Source organism: Eulemur rufifrons, chromosome 20 (genome assembly GCF_041146395.1).
Source record: "Eulemur rufifrons isolate Redbay chromosome 20, OSU_ERuf_1, whole genome shotgun sequence".
NCBI lineage: Eukaryota > Metazoa > Chordata > Mammalia > Primates > Lemuridae > Eulemur > Eulemur rufifrons.
In genome coordinates, this window is record NC_091002.1 from 27714344 (window position 1) to 27734943 (window position 20600).

Below are 20600 nucleotides of genomic sequence, written 5' to 3' on the forward strand. Positions count from 1 at the left end.
CTTAGAGAGTGGGAGAAGGAGATGGAGAAAGAAACTGGCATAAGAATTCACCTTAAATGAGAGACCTAGCTTTGAGCACCCCACCTGGGGTAAAAGTCTAGGTGGGAATGGCAGCCCCTGTGTGGGTGACAGGGAGGAGGGCACAAAGAGAAAGGGATGGCAAAGAGGAAAGAGGTCAGGAGAGGAGGTGGGGGGACATTTGGGGTAGTAGGGAGCTCAGCAGTGCTCCCTGAGACCCCTCATCTGGGTCATTGTGGGGCAGAACACTAACTGCACACTTGGAGGCCCCCCAAAAGAGGATGGGAGTCAGCTGGAATTGGAAGATGATATTCCAGGGGTGTCTGAGCATGCAAGCAGCAGGCAGGGCAGGCCACCCCCATGCTGTTCTGCAGGAAAGTACTGGACTCATTCTGGCCTTGCTCAAAGCCGGCCCAGGACATATGAGGCCAGACTGTGGGGAGAGGGACAGGAATGGCCCTGCCCCAGGGTCAAGGGTGAGATGATTTCTGTGCCAGGAACTAATAAGAGAGGAATGGAATCTGAGAGGAGAGGTGCCTGGGGAGAAACAGGAGTGAGCTGGGCTCTGAGCCCTGCGTGTCCAACTTGCAGTCAGAAATCAAGAGGTTTCTGAAAGGCACAGGTGGGGAATGAAAATACTTTAGGTTTAGACAACCCAGGATCGGCAATAGGGATTGGGGGGTGAAGGGAGGTGCAGGGAAATCGCTCAGCATGTCGGGGCCCCAGCGTAAGAGAGAGAGAGATGTTTCAGTCCTTTTCTGTAACCGAGGTCAGGTACGCCAGGGGAAACGCCGGAGGACAGCGCCAGCGGGAGAAGAACATCAAGAGTAAAAGCTTGGAGGCGTCAAGATGAGCAGCAGATCTGGGAACAAGGCGTCGGGCGAGCAGAGTACGGCGGGTACTTGGGGGAGGGAGATGAGGCCGCGAAGATGCTGGAGCTTCGTCCGGTGGCGACGGGGAGGCCGTGGGGGTTCCTGAGAGCGGCGTGGCCCGGCTCCCTCGCCGCGCAGCCCCGGATCCTCCCTGCCCGGGCCTCCCTGGCCCCGCCGGGCTCCTCTGTTCCTCCTGCGGCCTCTGCCAGGCCGCAGCCCCCAGCCCGGCGACCGACTCGCCAGGGTCCGCCCCGCCACCGCGGCCCGGGCCCGGCCGCTCCTCCCCCGATGATGTCACGTCCCCGGCCGCCCCTCGGCCGGCCGCGCCGCCCCGCCCCCGCCTCCCCCGGCCCCCAGTCCCCTGGGCCCGCCCGCTCCCGACATCCCTCCTCCCGCCCGCGCTCCCTCCCTTCGGCTCCCGCTCCCCCGGGAGCGGCGGCGGCGGCGGGATGGCCCGGGCCCGCGGCCAGGCCCCCGGGAGCGGCGGGCGGCGGCGGCCGCGGCGGGGCGGCGCGGGAACCGGGCCCCGGGGGGAATCGGCCGGGCTGCTGCTTCTGCTGCTCCAGGTGCTGCCGCCCGGGGCTGCGGCAGGGCCGGGGCGCCGGGGCACGCGGGGCGCTGGCGGCGGCGGCGTCTGCTGGCCCGGCGCTGCCCCTGCCTTTCCCCGGGACGCGCGGCTGCTGCTGCTCCTGCCGCCGCTGCCGCCACTGTCGCCGCCGCCGCCGCCGCCGCCGAGCTCCGCGCCCGCAGCCTCCGCCTCCCGGATGGTAATCAGCGCCCCGCGCCGGCGCCGCGGGCGGGCGGGAGGTGGGGGCGGCGAGGGGGAAAGGGCGGGCAGCCCCGCGCCCCCGCCTTGCCCGAGGCAGTTCCCGGGGCGCTCGGGCCCCCCCTCCGACGACCGCGGCCCTGGGCAGCCGCCAGAGCGCGCCTCTGGGGCGCCTCCGCGCGGACCGGTGCGGGCTCCGCTCCCCGCCCTCCCCGCCCCGCTCGCAGTCCGCCCGCCAGTGCTCAGGCCGCGGGGGAATCCCTCCATCTCCCCGCCCCGCGCCCCGGGAGGGGAGGGGACAGCGCCGGCGCCCGCGGACCCGCTTTCTCCGAGGGAGCGCCCAGGAGGCGAGCGCGCACTGAGCCACCCCGACTTGGCGTGGCGCTCCTGGAGGCGCCTGGTGCCGTCGGGTCGGGCTGAACTGCGACGCCAGCAGCCTCGGCGGGACCGGATCCCGGGCGGTGGGGGCGCCCACCTACTGCGCGCCCTTATGTTCCCTGCGCAGGACGCTCTGCCCCGCGGCGGGCTGAACCTGAAGGAGGAGCCGCTGCTGCCCGCCGGCCTGGGCTCGGTGCGCTCCTGGATGCAGGGCGCGGGCATCCTGGACGCCAGCACCGCGGCGCAGAGGTAAGCACTTGGACCGGACCGGTGCGCTCGGGTTGGACGGCTCCGCGCCGCTGCCTCCGCTCAGCTCGCTTAGCTGCTGGAGCGCGGGGTGGAAGGATCCCCTAACTCTGGACGGTCCGGGCGAGCTCTCCCGCCCACCCTGTCCCCGAGCGCCTGTGCTTCCTCGGGAGGCTGTGGGGCGGGCCGGGGCGGGGCTTCTGCCTCCACTCTGGCTGTCCCGGCTCTGATTTCTGACGGTCGCTCGCAGGCGCGGCGGTAAACGCCACCCCAGGCCGGGCCGTCTACGGCTCTGAGGGAGGAGGCATCCCCGCTGCCCGCAGTCCCTGAGCCATGACCCACAGCCACCCACCGTCTAGGAACGTCCAGCCCCTCCTTCCTGGGCAGTCCCAACGCCTCTGCTTGTCCAATTCCGCGGCTCTCTGTCAGGAAAGGCAAGAAACCCAGCCCCTTTCTTCTTTCCCACGCCCCTCGGAGTTGGAGAACGAGGGTGCGCAGAGCCACAGAGGCGACTGGGGGCTGAACTTCGGGGAAGGGATGAGATGGGCAGTCGCCTTGGCTGGACTGATGGGGGCCGGCAACGGGGCAGGGCCCCTGCCTCTCTCGGTCAGGTGTTTTTTCTGGCAGGTCCTGTGGGAGGCAGTGGGAACCCAGCACCCACACCTGTCTCTCCTGACTCCTTTGCAGATGGGTCTAGGCGGGAGATTGACTCTGGGATTTGGACAGGGACTTTAAAACTTTATTGGCCCACCCCCAAAGCACCTGGGGCCGCTGGGCTTTTTGTACCTCCAGCTGGGTACAAAAAGCAGGGAGGATGGCATTTAGACATCAAACGGGGAGTTCACAGTGGTTAGAACTGGGGAGGTGCTGACTCTGCCATCAGCTGGGACACTGGGCCCCGGGCTTCCCGGAAGTCTGAGTAGCTGCTGTCCCCACAGGCCGAAGGGATTCTGATAGGGGATTGCCAAAGCCAACCAGGCCTGACACAGGGACCCACACACCCCCAGTCCTGTCCAGAGGACATCACTCCTAGTCCCCCCCACCTCACCCTGTAACAGACACACACCCCGTTTCTTGCACCAACTGAAGCCTTGTTCCCGTGGGTCTGCCCTTTTGTGGCTATCAGGAGGGAGGGCTCAGGGCTCTGCCTGGAGCTGATCTCCTCAGGAGGAGAAAGGCTCTTGTGGACAATTAATTTCCATAAGTTTTACAAGTGATACAACTATATTCCAGGAAAACTGGAAAATAAAAAAACCAAATCCCACCTCTCGAACACAGCTACCGACAACATTTTAGCGTATTTCCTTCCCCTATTTCTCCCCAATAACTTGTGTTTTCCTGTGCTGTGCTTACAATTTCATATCCTGCCCATCTCTCTGCTGGTTCTGGCTTTTCGCTTAACTTGAGATGGTCGATTTCTTCACATGGCTCCATCTTTCTCCTCACCTCTGGCTGTGTGCTGAGAGCTCCTTGTAAGGGTGGGCAGTTCCAGAGGGGTCTCTGGGAGTGAGGGTTCCATTTTTCTCTGACCTTCCCCCAGTGCCTGCCCAGAGCCACCAGTCTTGATGAAGGGGCAGCAGGGATGAAGGAGGTGCCCTTGTAGCCTGCCTGGGGTGCATGAGGTGTGTCGTCTGCACACAGTGGCTCTTGAGTGGGGTTGAGGTGTCCAGTCTGAGTCCCCAGGGCCCATTGCTGGGACTCAGAGGGCTTCTGCAGTTTGAACTGGGGCATTTCTTCAGGCCTGGTTTGCTAATCTCCCAGTCTGGAGACTTCTCTGTCCCAGGACACAGATTGGGAATCCCCACGCATTTGGTCGTTTGGTGGTTCGGTTGACTCTACTCTGCGCTCCCGGAGGGAGCAGGCTAGTCCCGTCTCATTCTTCTCAATGTTGCCTGTCATCTGTCCCGTTTGTCTCTGGTTCCTCAGTCAGTCCTCTGCTGAAGTCTTCCCATCCTAAAACAGCAACAACCACAATTCCTTCCCCTGCCCCTGCCTCCCTCTCCGACCTCTGCCTGGTTTCTCTCCCTCTCATGTCTGAGAAACTTTCACAGAAGCGCCCTCCCTCAAGCCTGCGTGTCATCTTTGGTTTCTTCCTCACTGTCACCCTAAATGTGCCTGGTTGTCAAGGCTTAGGGATGCTCCCCTGTGTGTCGTAGTCCCAATCTCAGTGCCCACAGCCACCACTCTGAACACTGACACCCCTTTCCTTCCTGGCTTGAAGGTGAACCCCAGCCCCAGCCCCAGCCCCTCACCACTCCTCCACATCCATCTTCTGTGTACCGGGAGCCAAAGCAATATTTCCAAAGCACTTTTCTCTGATCATGTCTCCCCCTTGATTAAAAATAAAGTGATCCCCCACTCCCCCCGGATACTTGGCATTCAAGGCCCATCACAATCTGACCCCAGCCTTCCTTCCCGGCCTCAGTATGACATTTGGCATCCAACGGACACTTGGAGAACTAGCTAGACCTCCAGTAAGTCCTGTCTTCTCTTGAAACAGTCCCTGCCCTCAGTACCTAGAACACCCACTGAATCAAGTCCCACCAGCCTCAAGGTCACCCACCCCAACACCTGTTCTATCTGTGCCCTGCCCCCCTGCCCAGGGGAACAGTTCTTAGTGCTGCCTAAGGAAGCTTACCATAGGCCAGTGTCTGTTGTCCTCTGCCTGTCCTGGTCTCCCCTGCCCTGCCACCTGGGGCCTTCCTTTAGGACAGGGGTGGTGACCCATTCATCCTTGTGTCCACAGCACCCAGGACAGACTCGAGCAGTCTGTAGGGGGACAGTGAGGATCTGCTGAAGAAAGCAGGGGTGTATCTTAGAAGTTCCTGAATTCCTTTCTATTGGGCTCCCCTTTGACCTTGGAGGGCTCTAGGTTCTACCTGACCAGGTAATGGGCCAGCTACTCCTCCCCAGTTCTTCAGCTCGGCTTTTACAACAACGTTAAGGTTTTATAGGAGATGGCTAAGGAGGGGAAGGCCCAGGAGGCCTGCTAAAATCAGTGAGGGAGGGAGGCTCTGCCAACAGGAAGGAAAGTTCTGGACAAAAGATCGATAGGGAAAGAAGAGGGGCTGCATCCTCTTCAACCGGAGGCAACAGGGAAGAGAAGGGAAGGCTGGAAGGCTGGTAGAGAGGGTCTCCCTACCAGGAAAGTCTCCAAGAGGACCCCTGCTCCTGCCCTGAACCAACAGAACTTTATCTCTGAGCCCCATATGCCCCGTCCCAGCACACCTTTCCCTGACTCCCCTGCAGACCCAAGTCCTCCTGCTGGCGTGCTCAGCACAGAAGTACCTCTCTTCTCCTTCTGATGTACTTCCCAGTCTGGGGAGACCTCTGGAGGGCCCAGGCCAGCCCTTCCCTGGAGGAGACCCCCAGAGGACCCAGACCAGCCCTCCCTCTGGAGCTGGTCCCAGCACACTAGCAGGGCCCCAGAGAGGGAAGCCCACGGGGGCTGCTTTTCCTGTAAGCAGCTGCAGGCCAGCCTCCCTGCTAGGAAATGCTTTTGTTTGCTTTAATAATTAATAGCCACTCCTCAGCCTGGGACCTGGCAGGCAGGCCTGTGAGTGGGTGACGAGAGGGTGGGCAGAAGAGAAGCAGGGCAGGCAGCCTTTAGGTAGAATCGAGGGCCAGAGGAAGAGTGGGAGAGCAGGCCAGGGAGACCCTTCCCCTTCCCTCCCCACCTCCCAATTGCCTGGGGCAGGTGAGCAGGGCAGCACCTGGGGCCGTGGGGAGAGGGGATATGGAGCCTCCCCAGCCCCGAACCTCCTCTCCAGCAGGACTGTCTGGACACAGGGTCTGGGCAGCTGCCTCTAGCCACCAGGCCCTCCCTCTGCCTGCGTGGTTGAGGTGGGTGTGCCCCAGGGAGCTGCTGCTTTTATCTTCCCCATCTGCCTTTGCAGCACAGCCAGGTGCTGGGCATGTCAGGGGCTGGGCAGGGCTAGGCCAATAGATCTTGGCTGGGACGAGAATGCTAGGCCCAGCGTGACACTCATCAGCAGTCCTAGGGGCCCAGAGGATGCCTGCAGGGGACAGTCAGGCCGACTGTCTTGGAGGCAGGGAGGATAACGGGCAAACGAACGACTTATGAGCCATGCCAGGAGGGGGCAAAGACAAGCTGGACTTAGCAGAGAGCGACTTTAGGGAAATCTGAGAAAAGGGATGGGATGCCAGAGACATAGCCTCTTAGGGGGCAGGAGACAGTTAACAAAGAGCCTCTCCCTGTTGTTGATGACATCAGAGCTTGTCCCCCATTTCCCCAGCATCCCAGACAAGCAGCAGGCAGGCCAGGCCAAGGCACTGCTCAGAACCTTGGGCTGTCCAGGTGGCCAAGAGTTAGGATTTGGTGGCGGGAGGGAAAGACGGAAGGCCTGGGGGTGCCTCGGAGGGGAGACCAGGGCTCCATCCTCAGTCAGTTGTCCTCCGTGGGGCTTGATTGGCTGTTGTTAAATTGCTCAGGTTTATAATTAGCAGGTAATCTAGGATATAAAGAGCCACGAGTGGCTTTGTGACTAGAGAACAGGGACTGCACAGGGGCTTCATCTGTTCCAGACAGCTGTGGCTGGAGGAGAGTGGCTGCCACGAGAAGGACCCGAGAGCATCCTGCTCAGCCTTGCCAAGGAGCATCTCCAGGGACCTGTCAGGTGGTCCCAGCAATGCAGCCAGACGTCCCTGCAGCCCCCATCGTGTCCCCACATGCATCCCCGCATAGTCCGGAGTGCAGGCCACCAGAGTGGCACAGGCTGGCAGGGTCAGGGTCCTCTTGGTGTTGCCTTGAACCCGGTCTCCTGCACACCCCTGCTTGCTACAGGGCAAGTTTACTCCAAGCAAAAAGTACCTGTGCAAACAGAATCTTTTCTGGTGTCACAAACAGTCTCCTTTAATTTTTGGTCTATTTCAGAACAAAAGATGGGAAGGGGTCAGGAAGGCATGGCGGAAAATACAAAAGTGACCATGTTCTCCCAAATCTGGGCTCTTGAGGACAGGAGCAAATACCCCACTACCTTAGCCCACTCTGGGGCTGAGAGGAAAGCGTTTTGAACACAATGTTTAAAACAATCTTTTGAAGAAAGCAAGAAAATGTATAATTCATTTTGGAGTCTTGCAAAAGTGGTTAATGTGGCCGTTTTGTCCCCCAGCTGCATTTATCTGAAAAAAGCGCTTATGTGGCATGGGTCGTTCACTAATGTCGCTTAGTGAATAAAATGTTTCTGAATGAGGGGCTCCAGCCGTACATGTGCCAGATGAGGCAGTTCTTATATTTGCTATAAATTGACACCTGCCGAGCTGCACTCAGGCCCTCGGGGCTACAGCCCTGCCAGTTCCATCGCAGCCCAGGCCTCTGGCTGGCTGGTCGTTGGTGGCCACCCATACCCCACAGGCCCTTGGTAGAGGGCCTGCTTCTCCCGCTGCCATCTGCTTCCCTCTGCTTGAGGACGTGCCCACCTGCAGGGCAGGCCAGAAGCACCTGAGAAATAACAGCCCCAGTGACCGACGGGAGCTGGTGGATAAATGCCCCAGCCCCTCACCCATCCCCTCCGGGGGGACCACTGAGGCACACGTCCCGTGCTGTTTCCAGAGTTCCCCGTGGGACTGCGCTCCAGGTGGCCACAGTGATCCCTTGTTGAAAATGTGCCCTTTATGCGCTGCCTTCTCAACTTTGTCTCACCCCCCACCGCAGTGTCCTGGAATCACTGCCCAAGTAGACTAGTATTTGAATCTTTGTCTCGGGGTCTGCTTCTAGGGGAACCCTAACAGAACGCTTGCCTCCCCGGGCTTCAGGGGCTGTATGCCCCCTTCCCTCCACCTTTCTTTTAGATTAAGGATGTATATTAATAGGTATCCTCGAAGTTTCTCCCCACATCCCAGTGGCTATCTTGGGCAGCCCCACCTTGGAGACCACGGAATCAAAGACATTGGCCTTGGTCCACATGGCTCTGTCTCCAAGCCAGTCTGAGAACAGGCAGTGGCCCCCACTTCCCACCAGTATCCCACACATCTGCACCCAGGATGTGCCCATCTGGGGCTCCCAGAGCACTCAGCACCTCCTGAGTTGTTTGAGCAAATCTCTCTTTTCTTTCTTTCTGTTCTTTAATCTTGGTTTGTTTTCTCATTACAAGAGCATCAGCTATTCCCAAAGGATAAAAATCTCCCCTTCCCTCTGCTCAACTCTCTCCCTTTGGGGCTTGCAATTCCATTGGCCGGTGTTGATTGGTCACCTCCTGCATGTCCTGGGTGGAGGGGCCTTAGGATCAACCAGGAGAAGGAAGGCACCCTCCGCACCTGCCTCTGTCGCTCTCACTTCCTATTCCTCCCCACGGGCTGCTCCTCTTTGCCTCTTGTTCATAGGAAATACTAGGATGTCTTTAAAGCAAAACCTTTCCTCCTTTTACCTTGATCTTCTCCGGGTCCAGCAGGGCTCTGAATGGGCCAGGCTGGCAGCATTCCCAGGCAAGGAGCGGCCCCTGCTGTGCTCTGCAGTCCTCCCCCGGGGCGGGGCTGGGGCCGGAGCTGTCATTAATATTGTCCTGTTGTTGTTTACCTGGAGCTGCAAATCAGCCCAATGGATGGGTGTGAGCTTGGGAGGACGGTTGTGCCCGAGACCCACAGAGCTGCAGTGAAGAAGGACAAGTTCTCTCTGGCTGCCTCATGGGAAGCGAAACTGAGCCCACCCCCGCCAGGGGACAGGGCACAGGCTCTGGAGGCAGTGCAGCCCCCAGGACGGCAGCACTGGACACTGGTCCACAGACCCTAGGGAACCTGCCCTCTTGTCCCTCCCCTGGTGCCTGTGCCCTCTCTCCCCAGTAATCCCCTCCTGCGAGGAAGGGTGGTTCTGGGCAGGGAGCTTGTGTTGGGTCTGAGGCCAGATTTCCCAAATCCTGGGGGACAGCCAGGACCCAGGACTGGCTGATATTTGCCAAGGGGGATGGGTAGGAGCTCAGGCCGGTGTCACTGATTTATTCTGCACCTGTCTGGAATTTGGCCTGGGCAGTGCAGGCTGTCTGTGTAGAAAGGGCAGGCTGAGTGGTCTAGGAGATTCCATTCTTTCTCAGCATCCACCGTTGCCCTGCCAAACCCTCTTTCTCTGTACCTTCCCTTCCCGATGTCTGAGAGCCTTCAGGCACCTTTCCTGGGAGAGATGACAGAATAAAAGGCCACAGTGACCTGACCTGGAGTTGCTTCACAAACCCACCTTCTCTCGCCTTCTCTCCCACCGGGTGGTCCTGGAACCTGTCCTGGGTGGAGTTCAAGCTAAACTGGTCCAGGGAGCAGGAGGGAGGAGCTCAATGTTGATGCCTCATTAGCATATTCATCAGCAGTAATCAGGGACCCGCTGTGATCAAAAGCCCTCTTCGGGCTTCCCTGCCTCTTGCTGGCTGGGGAAAGGGGTGAGGGGCTGGTCATGGCCTCCAGGAGAAAGGACTACAGCCAAAGGGGGATGGGAGGCCAGAGCAGAAGGATTTAGGGGGACGTTCCTGAGGAAAGGAGCATCTGCAGAAAGAACCTTTGGAAGGAAAGAAAAGGTGTTGGTGCTCCCTCCAACCCCCATCTTGATCAGGGGACAAGAAGACCCATCATTTTTGCCTCCTAAGTCAGCATTTCATCTGGGCCACTGAGGCCCCGGGCAGGCTCTCAGTAGGAAGAACAATTTTCCTTTTCTTGGCTGCAGTGGTGGCTCATACCTGTAATCCTAACACTCGGGGAGGCCAAGGCAGGAGAATCACTTGAGCTCAGGAGTTTGAGACCAGCCTAAGCAAAAGCAAGATCCCATCTCTACTAAAAATAAAAAAATTGGCTGGGCATGGTGGCATGCGCCTGTAGTCCCAGCTACTCAGGAAGCTGAGGCAGGAGAATCTCTTGAGCCCAGGAGTTTGAGGTTGCTGTGAGCTAGGCTGACGCCACGGCACTCTAGCCTGGGCAACAGAGCAAGACTCTGTCTCAAAAAAAAAAAAACGATGAGAGCTGGGACTGCAGTCATCTGAAGGCTTGACTGAGGCTGGGGGATCTGCTTGCAGGGCAGCTCAAGGTGATGAGTTAGGGCTGGCTGTTGGCAGGAGGCCTCACTTCTTCTCTATGTGGACCTCTCCTAGGACTGCTTGAGTGTCCTCACAACATGGCAGCTGGCTTCTCCCTAAGTGACTGATCCAAGAGGGAGAACAAGGCAGAAGTCACAATGCTTTTGTGATCTAACCTTGGAAGTTATATGCTATCACCACTGCTGTGTTCCACTGGCCGCACAGACCCGTCCTGACACAATAGGAGAGGGGACTAACTATAGAAGGACATGAATACCAGGAGGCAGGGATCATTGCGAACCGTCTTAGAGGCTGGCTACCACATGTGGGGAGCACCAGCCGGAGCCAGCTCAAACAGGGTCCATTCCTACAGGGTGTCCCCAGGTCCCCAAACACACCCTTGTATGTTATGAAGCCACATTTCCCGGCAATTGTGGTCACAGCACCCTTTTCTAAAGGGAGAATCTGGAACCATGAAAGATGTAAGGAACACATGCTGGAGGGCCCTGGCCCAGAGAAGAGAGTCTAAACTCCTCCCCTGGGTGTCTGTGTCCCTGCATGGCCTGGCGTGAACTTGCAATACAAACATTTCTCTCCTTACTCAACTTTTTGCAATCTGTGGCCCCGCGACACCAACACGCACACATACAGCTGTCTCTTGGGCTGTTTGCTCTGCCCTTGTGCCTCCACCACCTCTTGAGCTCCTAGTCATTCCTCAAGCACCTGGGGAAAGCTGCCACCTTCATGAAATCTTCCCCTCATCTCTGACAAAAAGAAGTCATGTCTTCTCCCTTTGCTGCTCTAGTTTTGTGCATGGTCACATCTTCTGTGGGGCACTTACTGCTTTGTCTTGTGTCACAGCTCTCTGTGTCTGTCTTCCCTCTCCTTTCAGGCATTTGACCCCAGCCCCACTTGTTGCCATGTGGCCAGTGCTGGGAACATCACTGGAGCTCAGGAAATATTTGGCAAACAGGGCCTTGGTTCTTCCCTTCTCCTGCTGTCCTTGCTTCTGGGCATGGTGTCTGATGAGCCAGGAGAGGGCCCTCGGCAAGGCCAGACTAGAAGGCCCTCCTGCCCGAGGGAGCCCAGGGTTGTCTTTCCCCAAACCTGGAGGCAGGTCCCTCTACCCCCCGGGCAGGGTCCCCCCACCGTCAGCCATACCCCAGGGTCCAGGCTGGGCAGACTAGTGGCCCTCAGGCAGTTTGATGTCCCTGAGGGTCTGATGAACATTGTCATTCTCCAACCAAACACTCCAGGCTCCTAGCCCCCTCAGCCTGGGCTGGGCTACAGCGGGATATTTGTTCCAGGGCCTCACGGGTGCCCCTTGTTGTCCTAAAGGGCAGCCACAGGAGCCTCTGGCCAGCAAGATGGACTGGTCTGTACATTTGATGGTGGAGATCAGCCTTGTAAAATGTGGGGCCCAGGGAAAAGCCCGAGGAGGGTGGGGGAGCCTGCCAGGGCTGCCTCGGTTGCAGTCACCTGCTGTGCCTCTTGCTGCCAAGAGGGCAGGCTGGGGTGACCCCGGTGCTGGTTCGCCTCTACCTGGAACTCAGATGGCCCTGGCCAGGGTGGAAAGGGCCTGTCCAATTAGATTTCCTGTCCAAACTCTTGCCATGTTTGAGCCAAGTGCTGGCCAGCCCACCTACCTGGCCCGAGGCTCTGGGCCTTCTCACCGCAGGGCCCTTCCGGTGGTTTTCCACCTCCTTTCCTCCCACAGTGGCGTGGGCCTGGCACGGGCACACTTTGAGAAGCAGCCCCCCTCCAACCTCAGGAAATCCAACTTCTTCCACTTCGTTCTGGCCATGTATGACCGGCAGGGGCAGCCCGTGGAGGTGGAGCGCACGGCCTTCATCGACTTCGTGGAGAAGGACCGAGTGAGAGGCTCGTGGGCTTGGCTGGGACTGGACGGGGCGGGATCCCCCTCCCCCGTCACACACTGTGGCAGATGAATGGATGGATGCTGGATGCTGCAGAAGGGTGGGGAGTGGAAGGCAGGGAGAGAGGGCGGGGCTAGGAGGAGCCCTGAGCACCAACTAGACCATCCTCCCCATCTTGTCCCTGCAGGAGCCTGGGGCCGAAAAGACCAACAACGGTATCCACTACCGCCTCCGGCTCGTGTACAACAGCGGTGAGTTGGGGGCCACCGCCCCCGCCCAGCCCTGACCCTGAACAAGTCTGGGCACCGCAGCACCACACAGCACGCCAGGGCTGGGAGGGTGTGGGTGTGGCCTGGTCATCGGAGGCTGCACATGCTCCTGACTGCAAGCCCTCTCCACCTGTCTACCCTAGGACTTCGGACAGAGCAAGACCTGTATGTGCGGCTCATCGACTCCATGTCCAAGCAGGTGAGCCAGGCCGGGGTGTGCAGGCCCTTCCTGCCCTCCTCTCGGGCTGCGTGAGCGTCCTCTTCCCCCTGTTCTGCCCCAGCCTGTGGCAGGAGGATGCGTGGCTCTTGCCGTCTGTTCTGGAAAAGACCCTGGCTAAGGTCATGTCCCTAGCAGACCAGCCTGACATGCGAATTCAGGTGCATGGATTTATTGAGGAGATGGGAGGGGCTCCCAGGAGAAAGGGAGGGAGGGAGGCAGGACAGGGAGCTGTGCAGGGAGCTCTGGACAAGGAATGGCACCAGATGTGTCCCCACTTGAAGCAAGGAGGCCGGGATCTTCTATCCTGTATGGATCAGTCAGTCATAGTCTGGGGACCACTCCTAAGGGGAGCATGTCACCTCCCAGACATTTTCAGGTGAGGCAGCGCCTCTGCACTGAAAGCAATTCTCCAGAGAAAGCCCTGGGCCGTCAGCACTGCTGCAGCGGGTGGAAGGGTGCACTGGCCCAGCGAAGGGGCCTGGGGCAGCCTGGGAACAGGAACAGCCTGCACACAGGAGGATGCTCAGCGGTGAGGGGAGGGCCATGATGTAGGGTGGGGATAAAAGTATGTCTCCCCCACCAGCAGCCTGACCTCCGTCCTGGTGCTCTGGGGACCTCCCTGGCCCCAAGCAGCTCTAGCTCTGGAAAGAGCTGCTATCGATACACAGAATTTGCAGACCTCACACCATTCTTGCCACTGTGGTGGCGATCCTGGTTTAGGGGGAGAGGATTATCCTCCACCTGGGCAGCTGGGTTCTAAGCTGCTGGGCTCCCCCAGAGCAAGGAGGAGGGTGTGTTCTTCCCTGGTGCAGGGCCTCCCTCGGCCTGGGTCACTGGCCCACTCTGTCCTGCCACCTGCGCTTGAGAGGAGCCTCCTCCCCCCACAGCCTGTGCACTTGCCCTCTCCCCAGGCCATCATCTATGAGGGGCAGGACAAGAACCCCGAAATGTGCCGAGTGCTGCTCACCCACGAGATCATGTGCAGGTGAGACGGGCTGTTACTTGCACCTTCCTCCTGTGCCAAGGTGTTGCCAGGGACTCTCCCACCAGGCCCTGCCCCTCCCAGTGCCATCAGCCCTTCCTCCCTCTGCCATCACTCCCTGGGGAAACCCGGTGGGGGGAGGGGGAGGGAGGGGGGATGCCCCTGGGCACAGCGCTGGCTGGGGAGAGGGTCCCTGAGGCCCCATTAGTCTGCCCTGTTTGTGTGGCTTCCTCAAGTGTTTTTGTGAGCGAGGCCTCCTGTCGCTCAGGGGAAGCTGAGCTAATAAGCTGGGGTGTGGGGGCAGGGCTGGGCCAGGACCCAAAGGCCTCAGGATTAGCTCAGAAGCTAATCTTTGAGGAAACTTTGAACCTCAGGGCAGCTCTCTGGTGGGGCAGAGTCGGGGTGAGGGGACACAGCTCTTGGCTTCCTTTGCCCCATTGCTCCAGAGCTTGGCATTGCTAGCAAGCTCTCCCCGGGAGATTCCAGTCATACTGGGTCCTTGGGAAGTTTGTGCTGCATGGAAAAGGGAAAAGTGTTCAAAATTCTGTGGTTGGGATGGTGGCTACTTTTGGGGAGGGGAGTGACAAGGAAGGGGCACGGGGGGGGGTTTCTGGGGTGCTGGTCACATGGTGTTGCTTGGTCTGGGTGCTGGTTACACGGGCAGGTTCACTTGTATCTTTCATGAGCTGCACACTTGCCCCTTGAGCTTTTCTGTGCGTAGACTGAGCTTCCATGAAAGTGGACAGAGACAGGGACACCCCAAGGTGGCTGTAGCCTGCCCTTTGCTGGCTCCTCCAGCAGTGACGTGTGTTTGGGACGAGGCTTTTCTGGCCAACCTTATCCCCAGGGCTAGGCTCTGGAGGTCCCTGCCGAGAACCCTCACTGCCATGCCCCCTCCCCAGGCCCCGGGACCTGAGCCCCTCAGGCCCAGGGATTCCCCACCCCGGGGACAGGACATCAGCACCCTGGGCCACGTGTGTGCGTGCGCGCGCGCGCGCGCGCACATACACACACACACACACACACACACACACACCCCTTACATGCTGTAGTCTCCTCTCCTTCACTCGCTTCCTCCTTCCCTCCCTCCTCATCTTTCCTTTAGCCGGTGCTGTGACCGGAAGAGCTGTGGCAACCGGAATGAGACGCCCTCAGACCCCGTCATTATTGACAGGTACAGGCTTGGGTGCAGCTGGGAGCCGGCTGGGGAGCTGGGCAGTGCTGGGTTCAGCCACAGAGCACGGGGCTCAAGGGAGGTGCGGAGCTGCCCCCCAGGGCACTGTATTGGTGTCTTTGAGCAGAGAAACTACCAGGGACCAGGGAGCCACTGGCCATGGCCCCTGAGGGAAGCCCCCGGTGGCAAACTTCCTGCAGCTGCTCTCCCTGGCTCCCTAATGGAAAGATTATGGGGTAGGAAAGAGAGGGACCCAGGAAAGGAGGGTTGAGCCAGCACGCAGGGACAGGCTGCACGAGATGGAAGGCCTGGTGTGGCTGTGTCAGCAAACACCAGGTTCTAGTCCCGGGTCCGCTCTGCACTGTTTCACTTGACTTCTCTGAACATCTGTTTCCTTCGCTGGATAAATGGGGAAATACTTGGCAGGTCAAGGTGACGCGTGTGAAAATGCCTTCTCCCACCGTGATTTTTATTATTTAAATTTTATTTCTTTTTGAATAGGACATGCATAGATAAGGTACAAAATTCGAAAGGTACAAAAGCGTAAATAACGAAAAGTAAGTCTGCCTCCCACCTCCATGCACAGCACACTGTACACACGCTTTTGCATTTTACTTTTTCTGATAATAATGTATTTTAGGAATCATTCCCTATCAGAACATAAACCGTGACTTATTCTCCTTTCAGTAGATAAAGCATTCACAAGGTGCAAAAAATTCAAGAAGTTTAAAAGGGTTCACAGCAAAATGTCTCCTACCTCTGCCTCCCACCCATCCAGTCCCCTCCAAATAAGACACCCTTGTTACTCGTTTCTTGTGTATCCTTCTTGAGATAGTACATATTCAAGAAAATACAGACATAGATTCTTTTTGTACCCTTTACCTTTATTTTTTATAAAAATGGTGACATATTAAGCCAACCTTTCAGCACCTTTCTTTTTCTCTGAAAAACATAGATCTGGGAGCTTGTATCAGGACACAAGAAATCTCATTATTATTTTTTGCTACGGCAAGATATTCCATTGTAGGGGTACACCGTGATTTATTTATACTCTGCTATGGCTGGATATGTTGGTTGTTTTCATTCTTTTTCAGGGACAAAAATACTACAGTGAATTACTTTGCCCATGTGTCATTTCACACACGTGTAAACTTATATGGAGGATATCATTACATTAGAAGTAGAATTGCTGGTTTGAAGGATACGTGCATTTGTAATTTTGATAGTTATTGCCAATTTTCCCTCTGAAGAGGTTATACCAACTGCATTCATACCAGCAATTTTGAGAACGCCTATTCCCTATGCTCTCAGTTAAATATTTTGTTTATTTGTTCAATAAATAATTGTTGAGCATCTATTCTGTGCTGAGATCTCTTCTATATGCTGTGGATGAAGCAATGGCCAAAAGAGGCAAAAAGCCTTGTGTTCCTGGGCTTAAAATCGGATAGGGGAGATAGACATGCACTAATGAATGAATAAAATGTATGGCATGTTAGATGGTGAGAACAGCTAAGAGAAAGATAAAGCCATCAAGGAAGACCAGGAAGTGCCTTAAGAAAGGGTTTTTGCAATTTTAAAGTATTTATGCCCTCACTGAAAAGATAACATTTGAGCCAAGACATGAAGGAAGTAAAGGAGTGAGCCAGGAATGTATCTGGAGGAAGAAGGTTCTCAGCCTGTGGTGTTGAAGGAACAGCAAGGAGGCCCAGGTGGCTGGAGCGAGGCGGGGCAGGAGGAGATGATGTCATAAGTAGTGAGTGGGGCAGAGGAAGGAAAGCCCAGCAGGGCCTTGTAGGCTGCACGTGGGCCATGGGCCATTGTAAGGGCTTTGGCTTTTATTCTGAATGACATGGAAGCCACTGGGGGCTTTTGAGAATGATAAGACCTGACATATTTTAGCAAGATCACTCTAGCTGCTGTGTCGAAGATAACCTGTGGGAGGCAGCGAGATGAGTTAGCAAGCCATTGTAATAACCCAGGTGAGAGGGGATGGAGGCCGAGACCAGGGATGTGATAGAGGAGATTGTAAAAAGTGGTTGGATTCTGGATATATTTTGTTTCAAGGGCGGGACTAAAAGGATTTGTTATAGAAGGAGAGAGAGAGTGAGAGAGAGAGAAAGGCAAGGGTTTCCAACTGATCAATTTAGAAGGATGGAGTTTGCTGAGAAGGGGGAGATTTGGGGAAGAGCAGGTTTCGGGGAGGAAGATTGGGAGTTTGCTTTGGGATGTTATGTTTCTGATGCTCGCTAAACATGCAGGTGGGGAATTAAGAAAGCCACTGAGAACCTGAGTATGGCTCTCAAGAGAAAGGTTCATGCTGCAGATGTAAACTTGAATGAATTAAATCATTGGCGGAATGAGCGTCAATAGAAAACAGAAGAGGTCTAAGAACTGAATCCTGGGGTGTCCAGGGTTTGGAGGTCATGGAGATGTGAAACCAGCAAAGGAGAATGAGAGTGGCCAGTGAGTTAAGGGGGAAATTAGGGGAGTGCCGTGCCCTGGAGCCTAGATAAGAACACGTTCCAAGCAGGAGGCCGTGCGCGGCTGTAAAAAATGCTGCTCCTGGGTATGATGAAAAGACTGAGAACTGACCGTTAGATTTAGCAATGCGGAAGACATTGGTGACCTCAACAGGAGCCATTTCAGTGGAGCAGAGGGACAGAAAAAGAAGTCTCATAGGATTGCATTTTAGAAAGAACAGGCTGCCAGGCGCAGTGGCTCATGCCTGTAATCCAGCACTCTGGGAAACCAAGGCAGGGTGATGGCATGAGGCCAGGAGTTTGAGAAAGAATGGGAGAAGAGAGCTTGGAAACAATGAATAGAGAAACTCTTGAGTTTTGCTCTAAAGCTGTGGTCACCAACCTCCAGGCCGTGGACTGGTACCGGGCCGCACAGCAGGAGGTGAGCAAGCAAAGCTTCATCTGTACTTGCAGTTGCTCCCCATCGCTCACATCACCGCATAAGCTCCGCCTCCTGTCAGATCAGCAGCGGCATTAGATTCTCCCAGGGGCCGAACCCCACTGTAAACTGCGCATGCGAGGGATCTAGGTTGTGTGCTCCTTATGAGAATCTAATGCCTGATGATCTAAGGTGGAGCTGAGGCAGTGATGCTAGTGCTGGGGAGCAGCTGCAAATACAGATTATCATTAGCAGAGAGGTTTGACTGCACAATAAATGTGATGCACTTGAATCATCCTGAAATCATCCCCACCCCCAATCCATGGAAAAATTGTCTTCCATGAAACTGGCCCCTGGTGCCAAAAAGTTGGGGAGCGCTGCTCTAAAGGGATCAAAGAAATGGAGTGGTGGCTGGAGCACAATGTAAGGCCAAGAAAAAATATAGCTTGTTCATATGCTGATGAGATACATCCAGTAGGGAAGGGAAATATGGGGATGCAAGAGAGAGAAGGGAGAAATGCTGAAGAATTCTGTCTGTATTGATATTGAAATCACCAAGAATTATGACAGGACCAAGTGTCCAAGAGTGTATATAATGATCCAGGAGTAAAAGCTTCAAGGAGTGCAGGTAAGTAATCTCACTGCAACAAGCAGTGGTTACTATATTTTTTTTTCATCTTTCTCCATTGTACAAGTGACCAGTGATTCCATTTCTCTTACTCTGAGTGAGGTTGAATACACTCTCATGCGTTTAAAGGCTGTTTGTGTTTCCTGTTCTGTGAGCTGTCTGTTCATACCCTATGCTTATTTTTCTGTAAAGGATTGGCTTTTCCTACTGATCTGTAGGAGTATATATTAAGGGAATTAGTCCTTTGTCATTAGCAATATTACTTTTTTTGAGTTGGTTTTTGTCTTTTAATTTTGTGTGTGGCGGAATTAGTACTTTGTTCAATTGTTTATGTACTCTGTGTTTTTGTTGTATTTATTAAGGTCTTTATCACGCCAAGATTATTTTTAAAAATTTCTCCTGTGGTTTCTTCTAGTATTTGGGTGGTTTCATTGTTTAAATATTTGATTCATTTGAAAAAAATTTTAAGTTATCGTGTCATATATGATATATACAAAAGAAAAATATGACAAAATAGAAATTATCAAGCATAATAATCAATGCATACCTGTGAACCTACCAACAAACTTAAAATTAGAATGTTAAAAATACCACTGAAGCAATCTTTCCCCACTCTCGTACCACTGCCTACCCCTCTCCTAAAGGTAAACTTACCTTTAGGAGTTTTGTGTTTGTCATGACCTTGCTTTTAAGAAAAATAATTTATCACAGATTGTACAATGCTAAACAATATGTGGTTTAGTTGAGCTTGTGTTTAACTTTTATCAAAATGATATCGTATTTTAGCAGTCTTCTGCATTGCTCTTTTTAAATTCAACATTATATTTCTAAGATTTATTTATCTTGCTGTATTTGGCTGTAGTTCGTTGTATATAGTTTTTTTTTGTGTGTGTATAGTTTTTGATATTACTGTTATAAGCAAAGCTGCTATGAACTTTCTTGTTTGTGCCCCTAATTTGAATAAGTACAAGAGTTTTTTAGGATATAAACTAGGACTGGGATTGTCAGGGCAGGGAGTATGCACGTGATGAACTTTACAAGTTAATGTCAAACTGTTTTCCAAGGTGGTTGTACTGAGTAACACTTTCACCCACAGGACTGAGGTCCTTTCGCTCCACATCCTCACCAACACTTAATAATGTTGAACTTCTTGTTGTCTGCCAATCTAGTAGGTGTACAGGAAATTTTGTGGTGGCCTTCATTTGCATTTTCTTGATTATTAATGAAGTTGAATATCTTTTTATTTATTTATTGGTATTTGCATTAGTTCTGTTAAGTGTATGCTGAAGTCTTTTGCGCATTCTTTTTGAATTGTTTGGGATTTTTTCATACTGGTTTTAGTGAATCTTTATAGACCCTACATACTGATCCTTTCTCTGGGTGGTATGTTGCAAGTATCATTTTTTTCCCCACAGTCCACAAGGAAGACTGAAAACAAGTATCTTAATGTATCTGAATTTATCAATATTCTCCTTGTGGTTTTTATTCTATGTTTTACTTAAGAAATCTTTCCCTCTGCTGAGGTCATGAAGATATTCTTCTATATTTTCTTCCAGGGCTTTCACAGTTTTCCCTTTCACATTTAAGTTTGTAATCCATGTGGAACTAGTTTGGGAACATGGTGTGAATTAAAGAATCATGTAATTATTTTTTTTACTTATGAACATTAATTATTCCATGACTGTTTATTAAATAGTTCATCCTTTCCCACTGAGTTGTAATACCAGCTTTTGCCTAAATCAAGGTTCCTTCTCTTTGTGGGTCTGTTCTAGACCATTAATTTTATTCCTTTGGTCTATATGATAATTCCTGTGTAATCATCACATTGTTTTAATCACTACGTCTTTATAATACCAATATAGGACAAGCGTAGAAGACAAGTCTCCCACCTTCCCTGAATATTCTTCAGGGGAATTTTGGATATTGTGGCCTTTTATGTTTCCATATAAATTTTAGAATTCATTTGTAAAGTTCCACACCAACACACACACAGACCCTCGTTGGTTTTTGAGTATTACAATGAACTTACACATCAATTTGAAGGAGAATTTACATCTTTATGCTACTAAGTCTTCCAATAGATGAATATGGTTTATCTCTCCATTTACATAGATCTTCTTTAATGCCTTTAAATATAGTTTTATAATTTTCTCAATAAAGGCCACATACACTTATTGTTTTCATTTCATTCACTTATTCAATAAATATTTGTTGAGTATCTACCTTGTACCAGGCACTAGGTATATAGTACATGTACCAAGTT

At 54.0% G+C, this 20600-nt stretch overlaps 1 protein-coding gene across 3 annotated transcripts in view; it reads left to right on the top strand.

Annotated features, from left to right (window-relative positions):
• The first annotated feature begins 1297 nt into the window (after positions 1–1297).
• The window catches only part of EBF4 (EBF family member 4), a 48477-nt gene continuing 29174 nt past the window's right edge, over positions 1298–20600 (top strand). Inside the window, exons 1-7 of one of the 3 annotated variants that reach the window (XM_069495486.1) lie at positions 1340–1657; positions 2162–2283; positions 12007–12163; positions 12354–12417; positions 12579–12634; positions 13567–13640; positions 14743–14811. In XM_069495486.1, the coding sequence (XP_069351587.1) occupies positions 1340–1657; positions 2162–2283; positions 12007–12163; positions 12354–12417; positions 12579–12634; positions 13567–13640; positions 14743–14811 (860 nt within the window). Of the gene's footprint in view, positions 2284–12006; positions 12164–12353; positions 12418–12578; positions 12635–13566; positions 13641–14742; positions 14812–20600 lie in introns of all 3 variants that reach the window. The other 2 variants (XM_069495484.1, XM_069495485.1) reach the window with 2 other exon arrangements.